Here is a 21,093-nt window from a genome sequence, read left to right on the forward strand (position 1 = left end):
AGCTTCCACAACCATTTCACATGAGCATTTTTAGAATAGCACACAGCCAATACAGTCCAGCTCCTTTTTAATCATTTATTATAGTGCAGCATTGGATAGAAATTCTATCACTATTTTTTTAATCATGACAGATTCGTGAAAAAATGTTGCTGACCATCTTGGGATTGGTGTGCGTCTCTTTGATTCGGTGTACAATGCATCCTGACTTTAAGAACCATTGTCTCAGAAATGTCTGTTATTATTTTTATTGGATTTCAAAGGAGAGTTACAACAAGACGAAAGTTGGCCAATTCAGCATTGTCACTCCAAATTTCAGTTTTGTGAGAATACGCGTCTTTTTCCTGTTCCACATGTACGATTATTTTCTTTTTCTTTTCATGCGCGCTGTCCGGAAGCCTCACTGCGATTTCAGACAAAAGGGAATGACATTGTGTGTCTTTATGAAGTGGCACTGCTGATCCACCCTCCTCTATCCTGTTCTGATGCTAACACGGAATGTGCGGCCCGGCGTGTCATCCCGAGGTCACTGTTGTCGAGAAACAGCCATTCCAAAGGATTCCGGTATACACATGCAATACAATGGCGACACTGGGGCAAGTCAACAAAAGCACAAACAACGCAGAAATTGGAAACGTACTGCATTACAAACGCCATATGTCACCCAGAATTGAAAATTGTCACTGACTGCGTATTATCATCATTCCATTGTTCCATGTGTGCAGGTCTATTGAACCTTATCTGGTGTTGTTGTTGTTGTTGTAATAAACCATATTGTCTTGTCTCCCCTTAAAACACTTTCCTTTACCAGGTACAACAATCGTAAAAACTGACATTGTAAAAGAGCTTTTTAAGGATGTAGACGTCTCTGGGTCATAAATAGGCTTGGACAGAAGCCCGCTGCGTTCCCAGCACACACAACGTGATCCACAGTTTGGTCTCGCCGTTCGGATTTCCAATTGCTTTTGCGGGTAGAGCATTTTGCCAAACGTTTCCTGGCATTTGCCTGCCCTGCTCAGAGGACTTTTCAAACTTGAACCTAATCACATAAACACATTTACATTTACGGAATTTATCAGGGGCCCTTGTCCAGGGCAACTTAGGGTTAAGTGTCTTGCTCAGGGACACAATGGTAGTAAGTGGGATTTGAACCTGGGTCTTCTGGTTCATAGGCGAGTGTGTTACCCACTAGGCTACTACCACCCTATTACAGTATAATCAACATATAACAGCAAATAATATCTGTCGAACATCTACAACGTCCCTTCGTGTATACATAATTTCTCTATCCATCTCTCTCTCTGTCTCTTTTGGTTTTTACGGTCCCATGCAAGTGACAAGTAAAAAAGGGCGGTGCCCGGACGACCACGCCCCCGCAGTGGCGCTGCCTTCTGACGTCACGAAAGCGAGCCAATGGCGGCGCCTCGCATGACGCAATCACGCATTAGACGAAACTGGAATTCATAAATTTACCGGCACGCTTCCTCCCGGAGCACATTTCGAGCAGAGACAAAAGGCAGAGACAACCGGCGTTTTATTTAAAACAAGCGTTTATTAAATGAAGCAGTAATGTTGTATTAGTGTATTATCTATTGAGATTATAACTTGTTTGGTTAATTTTAATACCTTAAACTGGAATTTAATACGGCGCTAGTAAGTGAGACATTTTATTACAAAATGAGACGCTGATCGCGACCTCTGTGCTGAGAAATAAAACAAAAAAAAAGAAGAATTGAAGAATTGAAGAGCATCTCCGTTGACGGTCAGAAGTTTTCGCCGCAAAGCGACATGGATTCCGGAGGCAAGGTGAGCAGACTTTTAGCCCGTGTGCATATTTCTCCCTCTGTTTTTTTTTTTTTTTTTTTACACGGTGCCCTCATCTTTTTAATTTTTAAAATTTCTCATTCAGTAACTTTCTGCCAGTGCGCGACCGTGTTGTATCGTTGACAGACGCTATATGTAACATGTAATGGCAGCGAAGCGACACGTTTACGTCGGCGTGGCCGTGTAAAGGGGGGGTCTCGGAGGTTTTGTCTCCCGCCCCCCGCCACCGAAAAGTCGGTGACCGGTTTACCTCGAGGACGTGCCTACGTGCCGGTTTCAGTGTCACCAAAACAAAGCCGCGACGTGGCCGAGTTATGGAGGGAGGAGCGGGGACTGGCGGTGTTTATTACCAACCCTGTCGTGCCATTTGGCCGCTTATAACGTGGTAACACCGTGTAAGGTCGTCAAGGTCCCGTTATTGCGTGTGTTTGTAACACCACAACCTCCAAATGTCGAGTTCCTCTTCGTAGGTCGTGTTCAGTCTTAAAACAATGCACCAGGAAACGGCCGTGGTCGTGTTGGGTTTTAAAACCGGCGCCCTGTAGCTTCTTTTTTTCTTTAGCAGTTCTGTTGTCTGTTTGCACGAGTTCGGGACGTGATGGGAACTGACGTCTCCCAGTGCAGATGCTGTTCGCCCACAGGGAATACTCAGGTCGTCCCGTGACCTGTTCCCAGCCTCCGGACCACGTCTCTCTCTCTTCTTTCGGTGGCGGGCCCCGGACCAGACTTTCCGTGGACGTTCAGATGCGCCGTGCATGCGTTTGTATGTGTTGGGATGCGGTTGATGTTCACATGAATAGCTGTCGGTCGCGTCTGTGAGGATCTCGCCCCCTCAGTCGACTGCTTCAGCTCGATTCGTGGCGGCTCGTTCAGAATTTCTGCGGCAAAGATCCGGAACGACTCAGCCCTTAGCAAACAGTCAGCCTTGCCTACGTGTTTATACCATTTTTGGCATGAATGCGCGGAGGGACAAGATGAATTGAGGTCAGGCGTACAGGTGAACTGTTCTTTGGCGCAGTTCTCTGTGGAGGATCAGCTAGGGATGAAGGCGGTTAAGTGTGCTGACCCCCTTTTTCTTTAGAATTCGTTCAAATAGTCTCACTCAGGACAGCCCTGTATCAGACCAGCTTGGACACAGTTCTGCAGTTAGATCCAAATGAGACGCGATGAGCCTTTTCTACGGAGAGCGGGGATTAGTGGGACTTTGGACTGATGGGATCAGTGGTAGTAGGGTGGTAGTAGCCTAGTGGGTAACACCCTCACCTATGAACCAGATGACCCAGGTTCAAACCCCACTTACTACAATTGTGTCCCTGAGCAAGACACTTAACCCTAAGTTGCTCCAGGGGGACTGTCCCTGTAACTACTGATTGTAAGTCGCTCTGGATAAGGGCGTCTGATAAATGCTGCTGTAAACGGAACAGGGGTACCGTACGCTCTCTGCCCTCCCTCCGAAGTTTTTGTGCCAAACCTCTAGTGCCAACAGCCCCCCCACCTGGGTTTGGTGATATGCCAGAGGATGAGACGTGCAACCCGAGGCCTGTGTGGTACGTGCCGGCTGTGATGTAGCTCTGAGACCGCGTCAGCCAGCAGAGGGTGGAAAAAAAAGTGAGCATTAGCAATGCTGACTAGTGAAACCTCACCACAGTCACCTGCTACATCTAGATTTCTGAAGAGCTGAACCCCCAGTCCACATGCTTCTCTTGAAAAGTCAACTATTTTGACTTTTTTTTTATTATGTTGCATTTTATTTCCTTCCGAGTTCACATCTAGATGAAATACATGATCCTCAGACGTGGATAGAATTCTCTTTACTTGAAACTCGGCTTACTGGCACACAGGGTTTTCTTCCTGGTTCCATATTAAGCTCCGCCTGGTGCGCCGTCGTGCCTTTTATTTGTTTAGTATTATCTGTATGCATTGGCCAAGCTGCTGTGCAGCCTGTACTGTGTAAACTCCTGCATATCAGACTGCCTTCATCATACCAAATATTTACTGAAACACAAGGCTCTCTGATAATGAATCAATGCAAAGGGTTTCATGTGAGACACCAGGACGAAAATATCAACCTGCGCGTATACACAGCATTTATTTTGTATCTTATTTTGTAAGCTACTCATTTATGAACACAGTTATATATGCACTGCTAAAAAAATACAGGGAACGCTTAAACGACACGATGTAATCACACATTTACATTTACAGCATTTATCAAACACCCTTATCCAGAGCGACTTACAATCAGTATTACAGGGACAGTCTCCCTGGAGCAATTTAGGGTTAAGTGTACTACCACCCTTCACACGTCTGTGAAAACTGTCCACAACACTGATTGACAATCGATTTTACATGCTGTTGCAAATGGGATAGACATCTGGTAGAAATTACAGCAGCAGGACCGGTACTTTGACTTTGTACAAAGAGGAACAGGAGGAGCACTGCAAAATGACCTCCAGCAGGCCAATGTGCGGGTGTTTGCTCAAACGGTCAGAAACAGGCTCCATGAGGGAGGCATGAGGGTCCTACGTCCACAGGTGGGGGTTGTGCTTACAGCCCACCGTGCAGCATGTTTGGCATTTGCCAGAGAACACCAAGACTGGCAAATCTCCACTGGCGCCTTAAAGCACACATGACAGACGTGAGACACCTTCTGGAGATGCAGTGGAGAACGTTCTGCTGCCTGCAACATCCTCCAGCATGACCGGTTTGACAGTGGGTCAGTAATGGTGTGGGGTGGCATTTCTTTAGGGGGGCGCCCAACCCTCCATGTGTTCGCCAGAGGTAGCCTGTACCAAGATGAGATTCTCAGACCCCTTGTGAGACCATACTCTGTTGCAGCTGACCATGGGTTCCTCCTAATTCAAGACAATGCAAGACTAAGTTCCTTTGTGTTCATCAAGAGGAGAACATCTCCTGGAATCTCAACACCAGCTCAACAGCCAAGAAAGCCCAGCAGCGTCTATACTTCCTGCGGAGGCTGACGAAAGCCCATCTCCCACCACCCGTCCTCACCACCTTCTATAGAGTGACCATTGAGAGCATTCTGACCAGCTGCATCACTGTCTGGTTTGGGAACTGCACCATATCGGACCGCAAGATCTACTACAGCGGATAGTAAAGACAGCCGAGAAGATCATCGGAGTCTCTCTTCCCTCCATAATGGACATTTACCAAACACGCTGCATCCAGAAAGCGGCCAGCATTGTGAAGGACTCTAAACACCCCTCACATGCACTCTTCACCTCAGAGACTTTCCACTCTGGACTGACACACACACTTCTGTTATATTGAGTAATATTATCTATCTGTAACATTATCTATTATTGCACTGTCTCATTTTGCACAGCTGTATTTGCCCTATTTTACGTTGCACATGTATTATTCATTTCACCTGTTTAACGCTGTCTGTCTCATTGTTGTCTACATGTTTTTTTTTTATTGTTATTCTTGCACCATTTCCCTGTGTGCACTTTATGTAGCCCAGTTTGTCTGTGTCGCACACATGCACTTTTTCACTTTGTGTAACTTCAGTTGTCCAATATGTTACATGTGGCACCAGGTTCCAGAGAAACATTATTTTGTTTCACAGTGTACTGTGTAACATGTATGTAGCTGAAATGCAAATAAAGTCAACTTCAACAAGGCTAGACCTCATGTGGCAACACAAAGGCATTGATTCTATGGACTGGCCCGCCCGTTCCCTAGACCTGAATCCAATTGGGACATCATGTCTCCATCCACCTATGCCATCCGCCACCTAATCAGGAGCATACCCAGGCGTTGTAGGGAGGTCACACAAGCACGTGGAGGCCACACACACCACACACCTCATTTTGACTTGTTTTAAGGACATTACATCAAAGTTGGTTCAGCCTGTGGTGTGTTTTTCCACTTTAATTTTGTTGCTCCAAATACAGACCCTCCATGGGTTGATCAATTTGATTTCCATCGATTATTTTTGTCAGCACATTCAACTATGTAAAGAACAGAGTATTTAATAATAATATTTCATCCACATCAGATCTAGGATGTCTGGTTTTTGTTTTCCCTTTATTTTTTTGAGCAGTGTATTTTTTGAGTCAAAATTATTGTGGTTACATAGCTTTTCATAATACATATGCTAAAATAGGCACTGAACTATAAACAGATGCCTTGTACCTACAACCCATGTCAGCTTTAACCCTCACAGCCTGTAAAATTTGGAAATTTATGTGATCAAAAGACTTTTGTCGAAAGCTGCAGTACTGTGTTTGACCTCTAGACACACTGCCAGAGATCCTAAAAGGCTTTTTTGTAATGTACCCTTTTTACCCTCAAAGATACCTTTGCGTTAAACTTCAAATGAAATTTGAATCTAGTTACTTAAATAAAAACAAATCAAGCATCTAAATATTAACAATGTTGAATCATTACTTTTTCTTTAATATCTTAATCTCTTTCCGACTGATATACTTTTTTGTTTCAACAGGCCCAAAACAGCATTAAAAGTTTGTAAATATCTGGCGGGACATACTGGAAAACAAGATTTATTAAGTAACACAAATCAAACCGACGCGAGGGCCGAAAAACAGGGGAAACTAACCTGCAGGCGTGTGCCGATTGCCAGAACTGAAAAACAACACTACACATTCGTTTTACAGTCCACAAAAATGTCGCAGCCGCCGATGGGCGGAACCAAAGCGCCTTATAATAGCGCCCTCCAGATTTGGGCCCAGGTGCGTCCCCAGGTGGCCCCAATCCTGACAATATCAACTGATGATGAAGAATTTGGTTTGTGTATTATTCTGTAAACTCCATTTTACAATGATATTTAGTAACAGTGTAATTTAATATTGTATAATATGTCCAATAAATTAAATTAAGTGCCATAAGTTAAGTTACCTGACAAGGTTTTCTCTCTATTGGATTGATTATCTTGATTTATTGACTATCTATTCATGTGATTCATTACAAATTTAGCAGGGCTGTGTTGTCTACAGTTTCAGGGTCAGAAAGTAAAAATCCAAAGCTAGCTTTTGTTTCAGCCAAACAATCGGAGTAGCAGTGAGGCTAATCGTTGACCCACCATGCAACTGGTTGATTGAAACACGATATTGGCCTGGATTTTTACTTTCTGGATCTGTCCAGCTCTTGTTTCCAGTATCATGTTTCCAACATATCGCTCTTTCATTCTCCAGACTGTTCTCATGTGTACAACAGCACAGCAATTCACGATGACATTGTGTGGCATACGTTTTGTTCCTTTCCAAATTAAATGTATAATCTCTCTAAGCATAGTGCCTTCAGTTGTAGAGGACAGCGCATGTGTAGCCAGGCGCATTCTCATTCACAACACACGTGACCGTCTCAGAGTAATGCATACGGCCCATGTGACCACAACTGAAGCTGCAATTCTATCACATCAGCCTGACTAAGCTTTATTCCTGCAGCCACACCCCCGCTTCACGCCGGGATATTTCCATACAGGTTTGGATACAGAGCTGGGGACTCTTCCCCCCGCCTGAACAGCCTAGTGGCATCTCATGTCTGACCTCATGTATTTTCCATCTGAATAGGTCTAGATGATTCATGTCATATTCAGTTTCTGAAGGCCACCCGAGAACAACATTTCCTGTCCCCCAGACATGCTTGTAAACCCTTAAAGTGACTTAATCTGCGTACTTGCCCATGTAACAGATCTGTATAAAATGCATTCCATGTAGGGGTCAAAGCAGAGGCCTCTTACAAACACACTTGTAGGCAGCACACACGCTGGAATGCGTACACATAGTCCGACAGGCGTTGTTTCTGTCCGTGCATGCGTCTTTCAGAGGACGTGTTGATATAAGTTTGGATGTTTGGATGAGTATTGAGACTGGGGGGAGGCGTGTCTTGTAACTGGAGTGTATGTGGGCTAAAGGTACAGATGTCACAGAGCTCAGCTGTCTGGAAGGGGGGGGGGAAGAAGCTCCATATTCAGAGAAATTTTGAAGGCAGACTTATCTACATATTTCGGCTTGCCTGGACTCTCGCCGAAGAGGAGCCCGTCGGGTGTGTTATAAGATTATATTTCTGTTTGATAAAGTTAAAGAGGAAGCCACTGTTGAACCGTGCAGAGTTCAAGGAAGGAACTGTCAAAACAAAATGCAGCCTTTCCAAGAGGGACATTTGTATTTGTGTGCGCGTGGTTTAGTGGCTGTACCCACTGAACCCAAACTAGCGCATTGACTGGCCCCGAGCTGAAGAGAGGTGGGCTGTCCAACCTTGAAAGAGCCTATGTTAGGGCTGAGTGTGGGTGTGGGGGTGGCCACAAACTCATACAGTCTTTGCCCAAGACGTGGCCCACACCACCTCCAGAAAGGAGCTGCTGAACTGCTGTCCACGTTAGATAGCTGTGTGAAGCCTTTTAAAGCAAGGAAGCTTAAGATCTTCCCTTTCCTTTGTATGTAGTTTAGTTTTTGGCTGATTATATTTTCAGTGTGTTTGAGACATTATACAGACCTGTCTGGTGGTGGAAGGTCTCAATAAGTACCCAAGATATGTAAATATTAGGTAATGTTAGGAAAAGTCACTCTGAAATGTGTCATATTACGTGACAGAGTTTACACCATTATTGCGAGTCAGAAGAAACATGAGAAACAAGCTCACATGAGTGCCATGGAGAAATGGTTATGAGCCGAGGCAAACAATACAATCCATTTAGCCTCATTCGTTCAGTGTATAAACACACCAAAGCATTACAGCGAGGTTTAAAGCACCCGTAGCAACAATTCAGGACACATTCCTCAGCACAAAGTCCGTGCTTTACGTCAGAGGAGCACTCACTCGCCGCCCAATCATCATCAGCGGCAGGAGCCAACACCCACTCAGTGGAAAACTACTCATGCCTTTCAAGTGGCACTCCAATACCCTCAACTTTCTAGTCACATTTGGACTCTGTGGCCTGTCGTGGCCACGTGCAGCACTGCCTGTAATGCTCAGGACGGAGCTGCAAGTTTCTGCCCATGGCTCCTTTGGGATTAAGCCTATCAGACCAGTTTTGGAACAACAGGAATGCAGACAATGGCCCAGTAGTTATGTTGCCCCTCCCAGATGGAAATATGCCGAGAGCGAGCGCAGCAAGGTCCTCGAGTGCCGCAATTAAAGACCTTCCTTCTACTTCACCCTGACTACACTTCCAGTGTCACTTTTTGTTTTTTTGGATTATACTATTGGATGGTACTGTGGTATTTTCAGGCCATTTGGTGGCATGTTTCATGCACCTTTCATGATGCAACAACTAGCCTTGTAAGAGATGTTTATGGGTTTCTTTTATTCTGTGTGGGAGTGTTAGCTTGAATTTTTATTGTGTCTGAAACAAATAAGGCTGGAGCATCTTGTGGCCATATATGCCCAGGACATTTTCATAAATACTTCTTTTTAAACCAAGCACTGGACAAAAAAAAGCGTGTTGTTTTCATCCAGTTCTTTGGATGAAAGATCAGTGAAATTGTACAGATCACTAATCTGTGGTTTTGTATCCTACTGATATTAATCTTATTACAGGAGCCAATCTTGATAAGCATAACGAACATTATGCCATTAGCCATTAACACTTTTTTTTCACAATGTCAGTGACCTGGGTACCCGAGGGTGACCTTCACAAATGATGCGCTGCAATATTTCACTGTTGATTCTGTAAAGGATATTTACACTATATTTATTCTGTCTCTTGTGCAGCAGCTGACGTTCCAGCTGATGCTGGCTGTGGGAACTGCAGTCATTGGCTCGCTGCAGTTTGGCTACAACACTGGCGTTATCAATGCCCCTCAAGCGGTGAGTATGCCCAGAACTGCCATAAAATAAACGGGAGGCTATATTTAGCCCACAGTGACACGTTTTCTCGCATGTTATCTGCATGCCTGAGCTCAAGATTTTCCCTGGCTCATGAGAGACAACAGCTCTAATTATAGAGCTGGAGGTTCCTTCCGTTGTACAAGAGCTCTGTAGCCCGTGGAACCAATGGTGCTTCTCCATATCATATATGTGCTAATGTACCGATGCCAGATGACGGTGAGATGGCAGGCTTGCTCGTCAATGCCCAGGAGAGACACTTCTTCAAAATATCAGTTTCAGTTAACGTACAAAATAAAACATGTTTCTTATTGAGGTAATTCAAAGATATCTGAGGGTTTGACATTTGACTGTGCTACTCATGTAGCACAGAGTCAGACTGGGACCTGCTTTGCCTTTGACCTATGCGGACAGCCATGACATGCTCCCCAAAGGCAGTGTCCAGACCATTGCTTCATCAGACCTGGCAGCTTCCATCTAGCAGTGGAACTGTTGAGCAGGGCTCTCAGAGCCCTCGTGTCTCAACATGTTTAATCTTCAATCATTGCTGAGCACATTTCTGCAAGTTGGCAATTATGGTGTCCGTTCTTCACATTTTCTGAAATGACAGGACAGGTAGAAACATGACATGAACTTTCTTCCAGGTGTCATTCGTAGAAGCACTTCAATGCAGCAGACACATGCAATTGTACAACAGATTTTTTTTTTTAATCAAAAGTTACTAATCTAACCCTGGGGTTTGGGCAAGACCATCATATTACTGAAATCCCAACTATTAATAGCCTTCCAGATTTGTGCCTGGGGAAATTGGGGAAAGTAGTAAGAATAAGGCAGCACTTTCTCTGGTAGAGAGTTGGGCAATAAGCCCCTCTGCAGCGTGAGGCCGCCGAGCAGGAGGTCGGTGAATGCTAAGAGGGGAGCGGGATAAATGGGACACTTTTTGGCAGGGAGACACCGGCCCCAGTATACACACTGCAAGCATTCATCCTGCCCTCCCTGGCCTGAATCGGTGTGCTGACAAATGAAGAACATATGCAGCACACCGGCACACAAGCCGCCTGGGGAGGGAAGGGCAGAAATAAATAGCGGTGCTGCACCGTCAGATTTGTAAGGGCATTGCCAGCAGTTGCATTACAAGCATGAGCCTTCGTGACATGTGGTAGGGTTTCACAGCTGATTTAAAGCCCGCTTATGCATTTATTTGTGACATTACAAATGGCTACTTGAAAGGTCACATGTTTTCCATGGTTACTAATAATGACATTTGGAACATCTGTTTCCAACTAACACGTGCTTGAAGGCTTGACCAATCAGCACCAAGCAACCCAGAACCTTTTTAAATGGAAATGGAGTTTTGAAGCAGCATAGCTAAATATTTAGCAGTCTGAGAAACTCAGAGAGTCTTCAGAGAGCCAGGTAAGGGAGGACACGTTGAGCTAGGGCAGAAGTTTCCAATTACCATTTCAATTAAAAAGCCCCGGAGGTCCTACGCCTCAATAATGATAATGGGAAACCTATCAATCCAGAAAACAACCCAGCCAAAGAAGAACGGAACTGTTTAGTTCCGTTCCGTTCTTTAGAGCCTTATCATGGCTCTTAGTTTTGTAAACTCAAAATTCTATAGATATCGAACGAGAATTGCTTGTGTCTTCCTCTTGTAAGTCGCTTTGGATAAAAGCGTCTGCTAAATAAAGTAAAGTAAAGTAAAGTAGTAGCTTGTAAACCCTGAAGTCATTGACTATCTGGTCACCGTAGGGCCAGCTGTGCAGCGCTGCCGTGTGTCTTGACGCAGGCCTTCACTTTAAATTGGAGCCGTACGATTAGATAAACGCTTCTTCAAGGGCTCTGGAGCCAGGAGAGCCTCCCACGCTGGCGGCGCGGAGACCTGTTGCTGTTGTTGAGGCGTGTGTGTTTAGCCTAAGCATTACTAGCCGAATTGCTGTAGGCTAACAGCAGTCATAGTCGGGTGGCTTTCTGCTGAGGAAAACAAGTTCCTTAGGAAAGTGCAATCTTTGTATGTAAATTATATGAATTTGTTAAGAATAAAGATCAAAGGGATTCCTTTGCCTCTTAAAATCTGGTTGGTCCACATAGTTCAGTTGGATGATCAGGAAATGAATGCTTCATTGTGATCTGCCAGGTGGCCACAACCATCTGTGTGACACATGGACACTTTACTTCAGAATTGAACTTTACGCCAGAATTGTAATGTTAAATGTTAGCATTCAGAACAGCAGTTTACCTGGGGTCTGCGTTTTGACTAGTTTGTGTTATATAAGAGTGTTTTACAACTCCAGGACATTAACTGTATCAGACCACATGATAGCGACAGTGACTGGGAACATGAAATAGCTTGTGGGGCAGAGAACATTCCCCCCAGTGCAGCCTTCTACCTAACCCCATGAATAGGATGGATCAGTGTTTGTTAACACACCAGTGGACAGAGTGGTGAAACATGAGGACCCATTCCGGTCACTCTGGCCAGTGTGCTCATTGCTGCCACCTTGTGGGCAAAAAGCAAAGGTTGCGTGAGGCTGGATAAGGAAGAAACTAAATAAAAAGCCAATGTTATAGCATAGGAATATTGATGTGTTCATCTTATTTGGAAAATAGAAAGACCACATGAGTGGAAATAACCCTGTTCTCTGTCCACTGACAGACCATTGAGGCATTCTACAATGCAACATGGATCGACAGGTACCAAGAGCCCATCCCCAAGAATTCCCTCATTACCCTGTGGTCTGTGTCAGTGTCGATGTTCTCAGTGGGAGGGATGTTCGGCTCTTTCTCCGTGGGCCTCTTTGTCAATCGTTTTGGAAGGTAAGCAGACCATTCCCATAGTAAAAAGTAATAGCTGTTTAATTTTGAGATGGACACCTACACATTTTAAGTGTAAAGCTATAGGCTATACAAATTGATGGTTTTGGTCAGTGTTTAATTGTGTAGTTACAGTTTGTATAAGTATGCCCCCTGTTTGTGCTTTGCAGGAGAAACTCCATGCTCATGGCTAACATCTTGGCTTTCATCGCTGCTGCACTCATGGGCTTCTCAAAGATGTGTGCATCATGGGAGATGCTGATCATTGGACGCTTTGTTGTAGGCCTCTACTCTGGGCTTTCCACTGGCTTTGTGCCCATGTATGTGGGTGAGGTGGCACCCACTGCCATGAGAGGAGCCTTGGGAACTCTCCATCAGCTGGGCATTGTCATTGGCATCCTGGTAGCACAGGTAGATTTAATTTGTTTTTATGTTCTTTATGTTCCTACCAGTCCTCCACAGTACGTCCAGCCCTGTCTGTCTCCCGCTCCCAAGTGACTTCTTCCACTGCAGCACCAGTCACATTTGTACCCCAGGCCCTAGCCTGTGCTATAATGAGAAAAACAGTGATATGATGGTAAAGGTAATTAGGTGAACCCAGTAGAGGTCATACAAAGCTAACGGTGCTGCAATTTGCACTGCAGGTCTTTGGTATTGAGGCCATCATGGGGAATTCGACGCTCTGGCCATTCCTTTTGGGCTTCACCTTCATCCCAGCAGTGTTGCAATGCGTTTTGCTGCCCTTCTGCCCGGAGAGTCCACGATACCTGTTGATCAACTGCAACGAGGAGAGCAAGGCCAAGAGCGGTGAGGCCTTACTTTTTGTCACCACCCTGGTCAACATAATAATGTCAAATGATTTTATACATGGAAAATCAACTCCTTTTGAAGGCTGTATTCTCTTGCGTTCATGCTCATTTTAACCCACGTTGTACATTGACACCACTGCGTGCAGTTCTGACTGAAATCTGGTGCCTCTTCAGTACTGAAGAAGCTGCGTGGGACCAATGATGTGAGCGCCGACATGCAGGAAATGAAGGAGGAGAGCCGGCAGATGATGAGGGAGAAGAGGGTGACCATCCCAGAACTGTTCCGCTCACCTCTCTACAGACAGCCCATCATCATCGCCATCATGCTTCAGCTGTCCCAGCAGCTCTCCGGCATCAATGCTGTGAGTGGTCAATAACACACACTCTCACACAGATGAGTGGTATGAGCTCAAGTCTGTGGGCGACTTCACATTTGTAGGCCCAGATCTCGTTGGCCAGGTATATTTGAGAAAGGTCTTGACCAGTGCCATTTTTGTCCTACAGGTCTTTTACTATTCTACCAGAATATTTGAGAAGGCTGGAGTGGAGCAGCCTGTTTATGCCACCATCGGGACTGGAGTGGTCAATGTGGCCTTCACTGTAGTTTCGGTGAGTGACTAAGTCTCCACTCTTCCTGTGATATATGTGCTATGTTTACAATATATTGTAAAGATAACGTGGTAAAAAAGCTTTAACCCAAGTCTAACCTTATTGGCTCACCGTCTGTCTGCTTAGCTGTTTGTGGTGGAGCGTGCTGGTCGGAGGTCTCTGCATCTGTTGGGGCTGCTGGGAATGGCCATCTCAGCCATCCTGATGACCATTGCTTTGTCTTTACTGGTATGTCTTCAGACACCTGTCATTTTTCTGTGACTGCCAGTTGAATGTAGAACACAATGAAAGGAGCTTGTTTTTGTGAATAATATACTGTATATCAATAACTATAAGGTAATGTACATGTAGTAAAATGACATCTTGATAACAATAATGCAACATATTTTAAGCTAATTTTGTTCAAATGAAATAGCATCACAGACTTCGTTTATACTTTTATTAAGTCTGTATATCTGCACAACTTCTTTACATCCCTGCATTGATATAATGAGCACAGGCCAAGTTACATTCTTAATTCACTATTGTGAGTTTGATTGACAGAACAAGCTCTACAGTTACAGTCTATATGTATACTTTCAGTTATAATACAGGGTGTCAAATGTTGATTTGTTGTGGGTTTCCTATTTTACAGGAACAACTAAGTTGGATGTCCTATGTGACCATTGTAGCCATTTTTGCCTTTGTGGCATTCTTTGAGATTGGCCCAGGACCCATCCCTTGGTTCATTGTCGCAGAGTTGTTCAGCCAAGGCCCAAGACCCTCAGCTTTTGCTGTGTCTGGATTTTGCAACTGGACCGCAAACTTCATTGTGGGCATGGGATTCCAGTATGTTGAGGTGAGAGTTTGAACCATAACCCTTAAAGGTCCCCTATCATGCAAATTTCACTTTGTGAGATTATTTAACATAAATACAAGTTCCCCTCACCTGTCTATGGTCCTGCGGTGTCTAGAAATGGCAATAGGTGTAAAGAGTTCTATAGGCTGCTCTCCTCCTCATTTAAAGCTACACAGACTGAAACGGTGGTTCCTGAGGGAAATTTTATTGGGACAGGGTAAAGGTGACTGTAATGAATTTCGGAAAGCGCCTTCAGATACAGTATTAGGGGACCACAAAGACCTATATAAAAGAAGACACTATGTTCAGTCAAATGTAATCTTATGTCTGTTCTTTCCCATCACAGGAACTGTGTGGCCCATACGTCTTCATCATCTTCACTGTGCTCCTCATCTTCTTCTTCATATTCACCTTCTTCAAAGTTCCTGAGACCAAGGGCCGGACATTCGACGACATCGCTGCCGGTTTTCGGGCTGGTCTGGACAAGCCATCGCCAGAAGAGCTGAACAGCCTCGGCGCCGACTCACAGCTCTGAGCGCTGCCCTTCAAGACCCTAGCCGCTCTTTCCTCCATTTGAGTACTCGCTCACGCTACTGACTCACATGTTTGGCTGTCAGCACATTTCCAACAACTGTAGAGAGCCTAAAATCCTCTTCTAGTTGTTTTAATTTTACTTTATTCCAAAAGGAAAAAAGGCGAGAGAGAGAGAACACTTGAACCAGATCTGCATAGGTTGCCTGCTGCTTCCTCAGTGAAAAGGGTAAAGGAGTAGAGAATGATGAGTGCAGATGACAATGTTATATAAGATATATATGAACTGTAAATGTACAGTTAAGATGCTTTGTAGGTTTTAACGGTTTATGTCTTTGTCTGTTACTTTTATCGTTGCCCTGATCTTCCATTCAGCATATGACTTATTAAGCTTATTATGTCATAATTGGCTCTGGATTGAATGGTTAGCTTTTATGAGTAAAGTGGCAGTTCCCCATCAGATGTGGGGACGTTCAGTGCCACAGTGAAGATACAAAACCTCTTCCACAGTGAAACTGTATGTCACAAGCAACCTCTGTACATTTCTATACAAAAAAAATTATGCTTTCTTTTAGTTATTACACTGAAATTTTTAATAATTAATAACTGTAAATAGCAGTTTTTTACACAGTGTATTATTTTATTATTCTTCATGTGAAATAAAATATTTTGTGCTTAATTAAACCAAATCACGAAGTGCAGTAGCAGTAGATTTCTAGAAAGTTTTAAAAGCAATATTGCATCAGCAATTTTCTGCCTGTTGCAGAGTTTACAAATGACCCAGAAGCAATCCCGATTCAAAAACCAGCAACATGAGCATGCACGTTCCTCTATTTCATTTTTTCTATTCTGCAGACCCAGGCTTGCTCTATGTAAAATGGGAAACCTTTGAAAGTGGGACCAAGCAAGAGATCCCCAGATTGCAACCTATATTGCATTAGCATAAGACCATGCTTTATGCCTTTAAGCACTGGGCTTGCGGAAATCTGCAAGGTTGTACTGAGGATTTCTATTTCCCCAAGATCCTGCTGTCTGAAACTGCTGTACCACTTCAGAGTGTTCTTGTTCTGCTGCACTTTATCAGCCCCTTACAGATCTGTTGAATGTGTTTTTTAACATAAAATTTCTTTATTTTTTACTGATCAACTGAAAATACTGACATTGGGTTTCTTGTAATCCAACTTCTGTGAGGTAGAAAAAAATTGCACCCATTCAAATACATTTTAATCTTCTCACCTGGTCAGTTTTTAAGTCAAGTGCATTTGAAATGATCCAATGGATCCAGACTCAGCACAAGTCTATCACAAGCATTCCAGGAATATCTCTGTGTGTTTGTGAGTGAGCTTGTTCCCCTCTTTTCCCTTGGGGTGCATGTCCTTAAAGCACTGATACACCAACTGAATACAAATTCCCAACATGGGTGACAGCACCAAAGAGACACCTTGCCTCAGTGCCCTTTATGCATCGCCCACCTCTGATTGTATAGAATAGCTGTTCTGAAAAACTCTGTAAATTTGTGCCGGGCAGTATATATTTTTATATAACAAAAATTGTAGTTTTGAATGGTTTGCTGACAGGCCTTTGGTGTGTAAATAGAATATGTAGTCATATGTATGCACATGTAACAGATATAACAGAAAACTGCTGTACATCCACTTTTTTTCCCCAAACTTTCTTTTCTGAGGCCTGTACTGTAAAATATGACTAACAATGTTGGTTCGTGTTCTGTTGAAGGATGTACTATTTATTAGGTTTTTAATTTATTAGTTTTCTGTGTGTATGACTTGGAACACGTGTTAGTGTGGAGTTTAACCACAGCGTGCCATTCTGTTTGTTTGTTTTTTTTTTCAGTTTTTTTTTTTTTGTAAGATGTATGCTTGTTGAACATTTGAAGCAATAAAATCACAGAATTATCACTATAAATTCATATTATGTCTTATTACAAGGCCCTACTGTATTCTGTTTACTAAATCAATGACGATGTATGATTTTTACCCTCCTCGGACTAGTTCACTGATGTCAGTGTCTAGTTCAAATGATAGTGGTCAGTGTCCCACAATCTTGTGAGTTCTAGATGTAGACACTTGTGGGCAGTGTTTACCCATACTTTGAGACTGGTGTGGTAATAATGCATATATGTCATTTTTGTATGCAGTAAAATGTATGCTGGTGCAGTTTTTGCCGCTACAGTCTGGCACCTGAGGACTATAGCCCTCACACCTTTATGCAAAAGCCCCCAAAAGTTTTATTAGGTAAATTTTGTTCTAAAATTACTCAAGTTATTGACTCAAGACCAATAGTAATATTGTTACGTGAGGAATAAAGCATACAACCTGGGGAAGTAAAACGCCCTAAGAACAAACAGCAACTATTGCCAAAGCTACCACTACTACGGCTGTTGCGCCTGCTGTTCCATGAAAAGCTGCCCATTCTGTCGAATCACCGGGTGTTTCTTGCACTGACAAACAAAAGGATTTTTAGAATACAGCAACATTCTGCTTCACTACCTTCATACTAACCTCCAGCAATAGTGATGCTTTGGAAGGCTGCACATATGTGAAGAACAATAAGATGGCTGACTGTAGTTAAAGCACTTGTATTTGTGGGTGTTTTTCACCATCCTTATGCATTCTGAATGCAGGAGACATCCAGCTGGGGAAAAAACTCACAGCACACAGCTCTAAATGACACTGTCTGACCTGAGTTTTAGAAAAATGTGGTTTGAGAGACTAGACTGGACAGCCGACTCCAGCAGTAGTCTGTTAGAGGTCAGAAACCACACAGAGGTCCTGTCATGTAGAAAACAGAATTTCTGACCACATCGGATCTTAATGGAACTTGACAGTTCAATGACCCCTCACAAATCATTTAGCACTCTGTGTCATAACCCCAAACCATGTTTTGCAAAACACCATAAAATAAGATTTCTCAGTTGGCTTGATTATTTAAGCCACCAGACAGGTCCGTCTTACCTTTTTACTGGGCAATCACAACTTTTTTAGCGTTTATCCAGCCAACAGGAATCTTTGCTCTGAACCTAGTTTACCCAGGCTATTCACACAGCTGTCAAAGGGACACATGTGACCCAGATGTGACCCCTGAGTGGCTCGGGCAATGCTCCTGCCAGAAATGTAGAGGGAAAAAAATCAAGAAAAACATATTTCAGGAGTCTGCATAAATTCCTTCATAAATTCCTGCAGAAGCACCAGAAGCACACTCTGCGTAGCTGAGCAGCATTCAACCCACAATGCAATGTGTGTTATGTCTAGTTGAGTCTAACAATATCTTTTATTTTTATAGCAGTTTTAAAGCTGTTGAGATGTACTTTGAAATGTGTGTACATCAGATATGACCATTTTTATTTATTTCAAAAGTGGAAAAAAATAACTGCAAGTACTTCAGATTCTTTATTAAGTAAATTCTTTATAGTCTTAATGCACCTTTTTAAGTGACTGTCAGATGCGACCGTATTTTAAATAAAATGAATAAATGAATAAGCATCACTTTTTTTTTTTTTTATTTGTGTTGAATTAAAAAGTCATTATCTGGTGACTTTGGAGTTGAATAGCCTACCATTCATAGTCCAGTGAAGGGACACAGTACTTTACTTTTCTTTACTTTAATTTTTATCCAAAGCGACTTACAAGAGGAAGACACCAGCAATTCTCATTCGATTTCTATAGAATATTGAGTTTACAAACTAAGAGCCCTTATAAGGCTCAACTGGTCAGCGAAGAGCATGCTCAGACATTGTTAAGTGACAGTAACATGTCTCCCTCTACTGGTGGGTCATTGTTCTGCCCTAATTAGCAAAATTTTTCAGTATTCTTTAATTGGTTTTATTTGACTGCAGAATGTGATGCAGATTGCTACTTTGACTTGGAGCGCTGTTGGAATCAGATCAATCTGGTTTTTAGTTATAGTCCATCTTACAAGTAGAAATTGGGTTTAAAAAGAAGCCAATGGGCAATAAATACTATAAATTATCTTTTTTGTGTCCGAAATACACCATTTTTGACAGGCACCTGCCCTGTGTACGATCCAACAAGGTGACCACTGGGCTGTTTATTTCCTAACCCATTGATATGTAAGACATCCGAAGGACTCTGCAGATGTTGCATAGCTTTTGTTGTCTACACACATTTGTCACCCGGTGTATAATTGTGAAAATCCCTGGTGGCATGGAGGGGGTATCTGTGACCCCCCAAACCCCACACTCAGCATGTCTGGCTGAGGCCTGACCTCGTATCGCCATGGTGATTAATGGATCCCTCAGTTTGTGAGAGAGGAGAGGAATGGAGGGAGATGCTACAGCTGCTGTTTAACATCAAGGTATACTCTCCTGCTCTCAGGGTTATGCTATTAATTTAACATAAAAATATCTAATTGGCTCTCAGTGCAAATGTATTCATATTTTTTAAAGCAAGTTAGAAATGACTTGCATTCTTTTTTTAAAGCAACTTTAGTGAGGCAGTGAACTGATTTCAGCATCTTTTTATTCCAACATACAAAATGATCTACATCAATTTATAAACCCATATGTCATGCAACGGGGCGTGAAGGAGACGCAAACGCTCAACGTAAAGAAAAGTGTGATTTTAATAAACTGATAACAAAGACACGGCACAATTTTCAATAAAAGCTTGACAATCTGTGTTAATTAAACTTATACATAAATTCAAGGACAACCAGTTCATCATTAATAAATAAATAGACTGTTTTAATTCTGTGCAGCTGGACCTGTCTCACCACAGCACTGTAAATTTCCACCCTGCAAAAAATCTCGTCGTTGATCTAGCAGTTTACAGCGCGTAAAATGTACAAACCCACCAAGACACAGCCACACAAACATACAACGGTGCATCTTTCAGGTGGGCAGACCATCGGCTCTTCTGCAACATGGAAGGGGTCTGATTCTGACTCAAGTGAAAAGTGAAGAGAGTGAAAGACTGCAATAAATTCAATTTCACCTTATCTTGTTTGCAAATGTGTATTATTCTTATACATCTTAAATGTCCCACTGGTATGGACCTGCATGCTGGTTTGTATTTTTGACACATCTAGTTTACAGTCGGTAGTTACAGGGACAGTTCTCCCCAGAGATGTTCAGGGTTAACTGTCTTGCTCTGGGGCACAATAGTAGTAAGTGGGATTTGAACCTGGGTCTCCTGGTTAATAGGCGAATGTGTTACCCACTAGGCTACTACCAACCCACTTCATACCCTACAAGACCATTGTTTCCATTTTAGTACAGCATTGTGTCACAAACACGCAGCTGATCATTTCCTTTATGTAAATTACCATAGTATATAAAAACTAGCACCAAGAAAAAAAAAAGTTAATCAGCCAAATGTTTGTTTGAGTAGTGTTGTCTTAACGTTACAGCTAAGTAGCTAGCAAATCACATGTCTGGATTTACACAAATGTTATAGGGCATGAATCTATATTTTAAGATTACAGGCTACACGTCATTACTCTATTACTGCTTTAGCTTTAGATATGACCTGACAAGTCATTAATTTGACTCAGTTCATTAGACCAGCCATTTTCACTACTCTCACGCAAAAAACCCCCCAAAAAAACAAAAAAAAAAACACTACTGACTACAAGATGCTTGAAATTCTTCAATCTCATTACAGCTTTCAACTGCATCAATTATCACTGTTCACATTTCAAATAGTTATGATATCGTTCAATGGTTCAGCTGCAAATTTGCCTGGTCGTTGGCGGTCAAATTAGCTTTTAAGGCTCAGTATATTCTAAAACTACCATTGTTGCTCTAAATCATGGAAATAAATTTTGTTGTTAGAGAAACACATTTTCTGCTAGTGCACATTTGAATGCCAGGTTTCTCCC

General features: G+C 42.9%; 1 protein-coding gene across 1 annotated transcript; it reads left to right on the forward strand.

Moving 5' to 3' along the window:
- Positions 1 to 1,483: 1,483 nt before the first annotated feature.
- On the forward strand, positions 1,484 to 15,926 carry slc2a1b (solute carrier family 2 member 1b). The gene is made up of 10 exons (XM_028998147.1): positions 1,484 to 1,803; positions 9,520 to 9,615; positions 12,293 to 12,453; positions 12,621 to 12,861; positions 13,095 to 13,257; positions 13,434 to 13,621; positions 13,764 to 13,868; positions 13,995 to 14,096; positions 14,503 to 14,706; positions 15,053 to 15,926. The coding sequence occupies exons 1-10, from the start codon at positions 1,786 to 1,788 to the stop codon at positions 15,239 to 15,241; spliced, it is 1,467 nt and encodes a 488-aa protein (XP_028853980.1). The 5' UTR covers positions 1,484 to 1,785; the 3' UTR covers positions 15,242 to 15,926.
- Positions 15,927 to 21,093: the final 5,167 nt, after the last annotated feature.

The sequence above is a fragment of the Denticeps clupeoides genome, chromosome 12 (genome assembly GCF_900700375.1).
Source record: "Denticeps clupeoides chromosome 12, fDenClu1.1, whole genome shotgun sequence".
In the NCBI taxonomy this organism is placed as follows: Eukaryota; Metazoa; Chordata; class Actinopteri; order Clupeiformes; family Denticipitidae; genus Denticeps; species Denticeps clupeoides.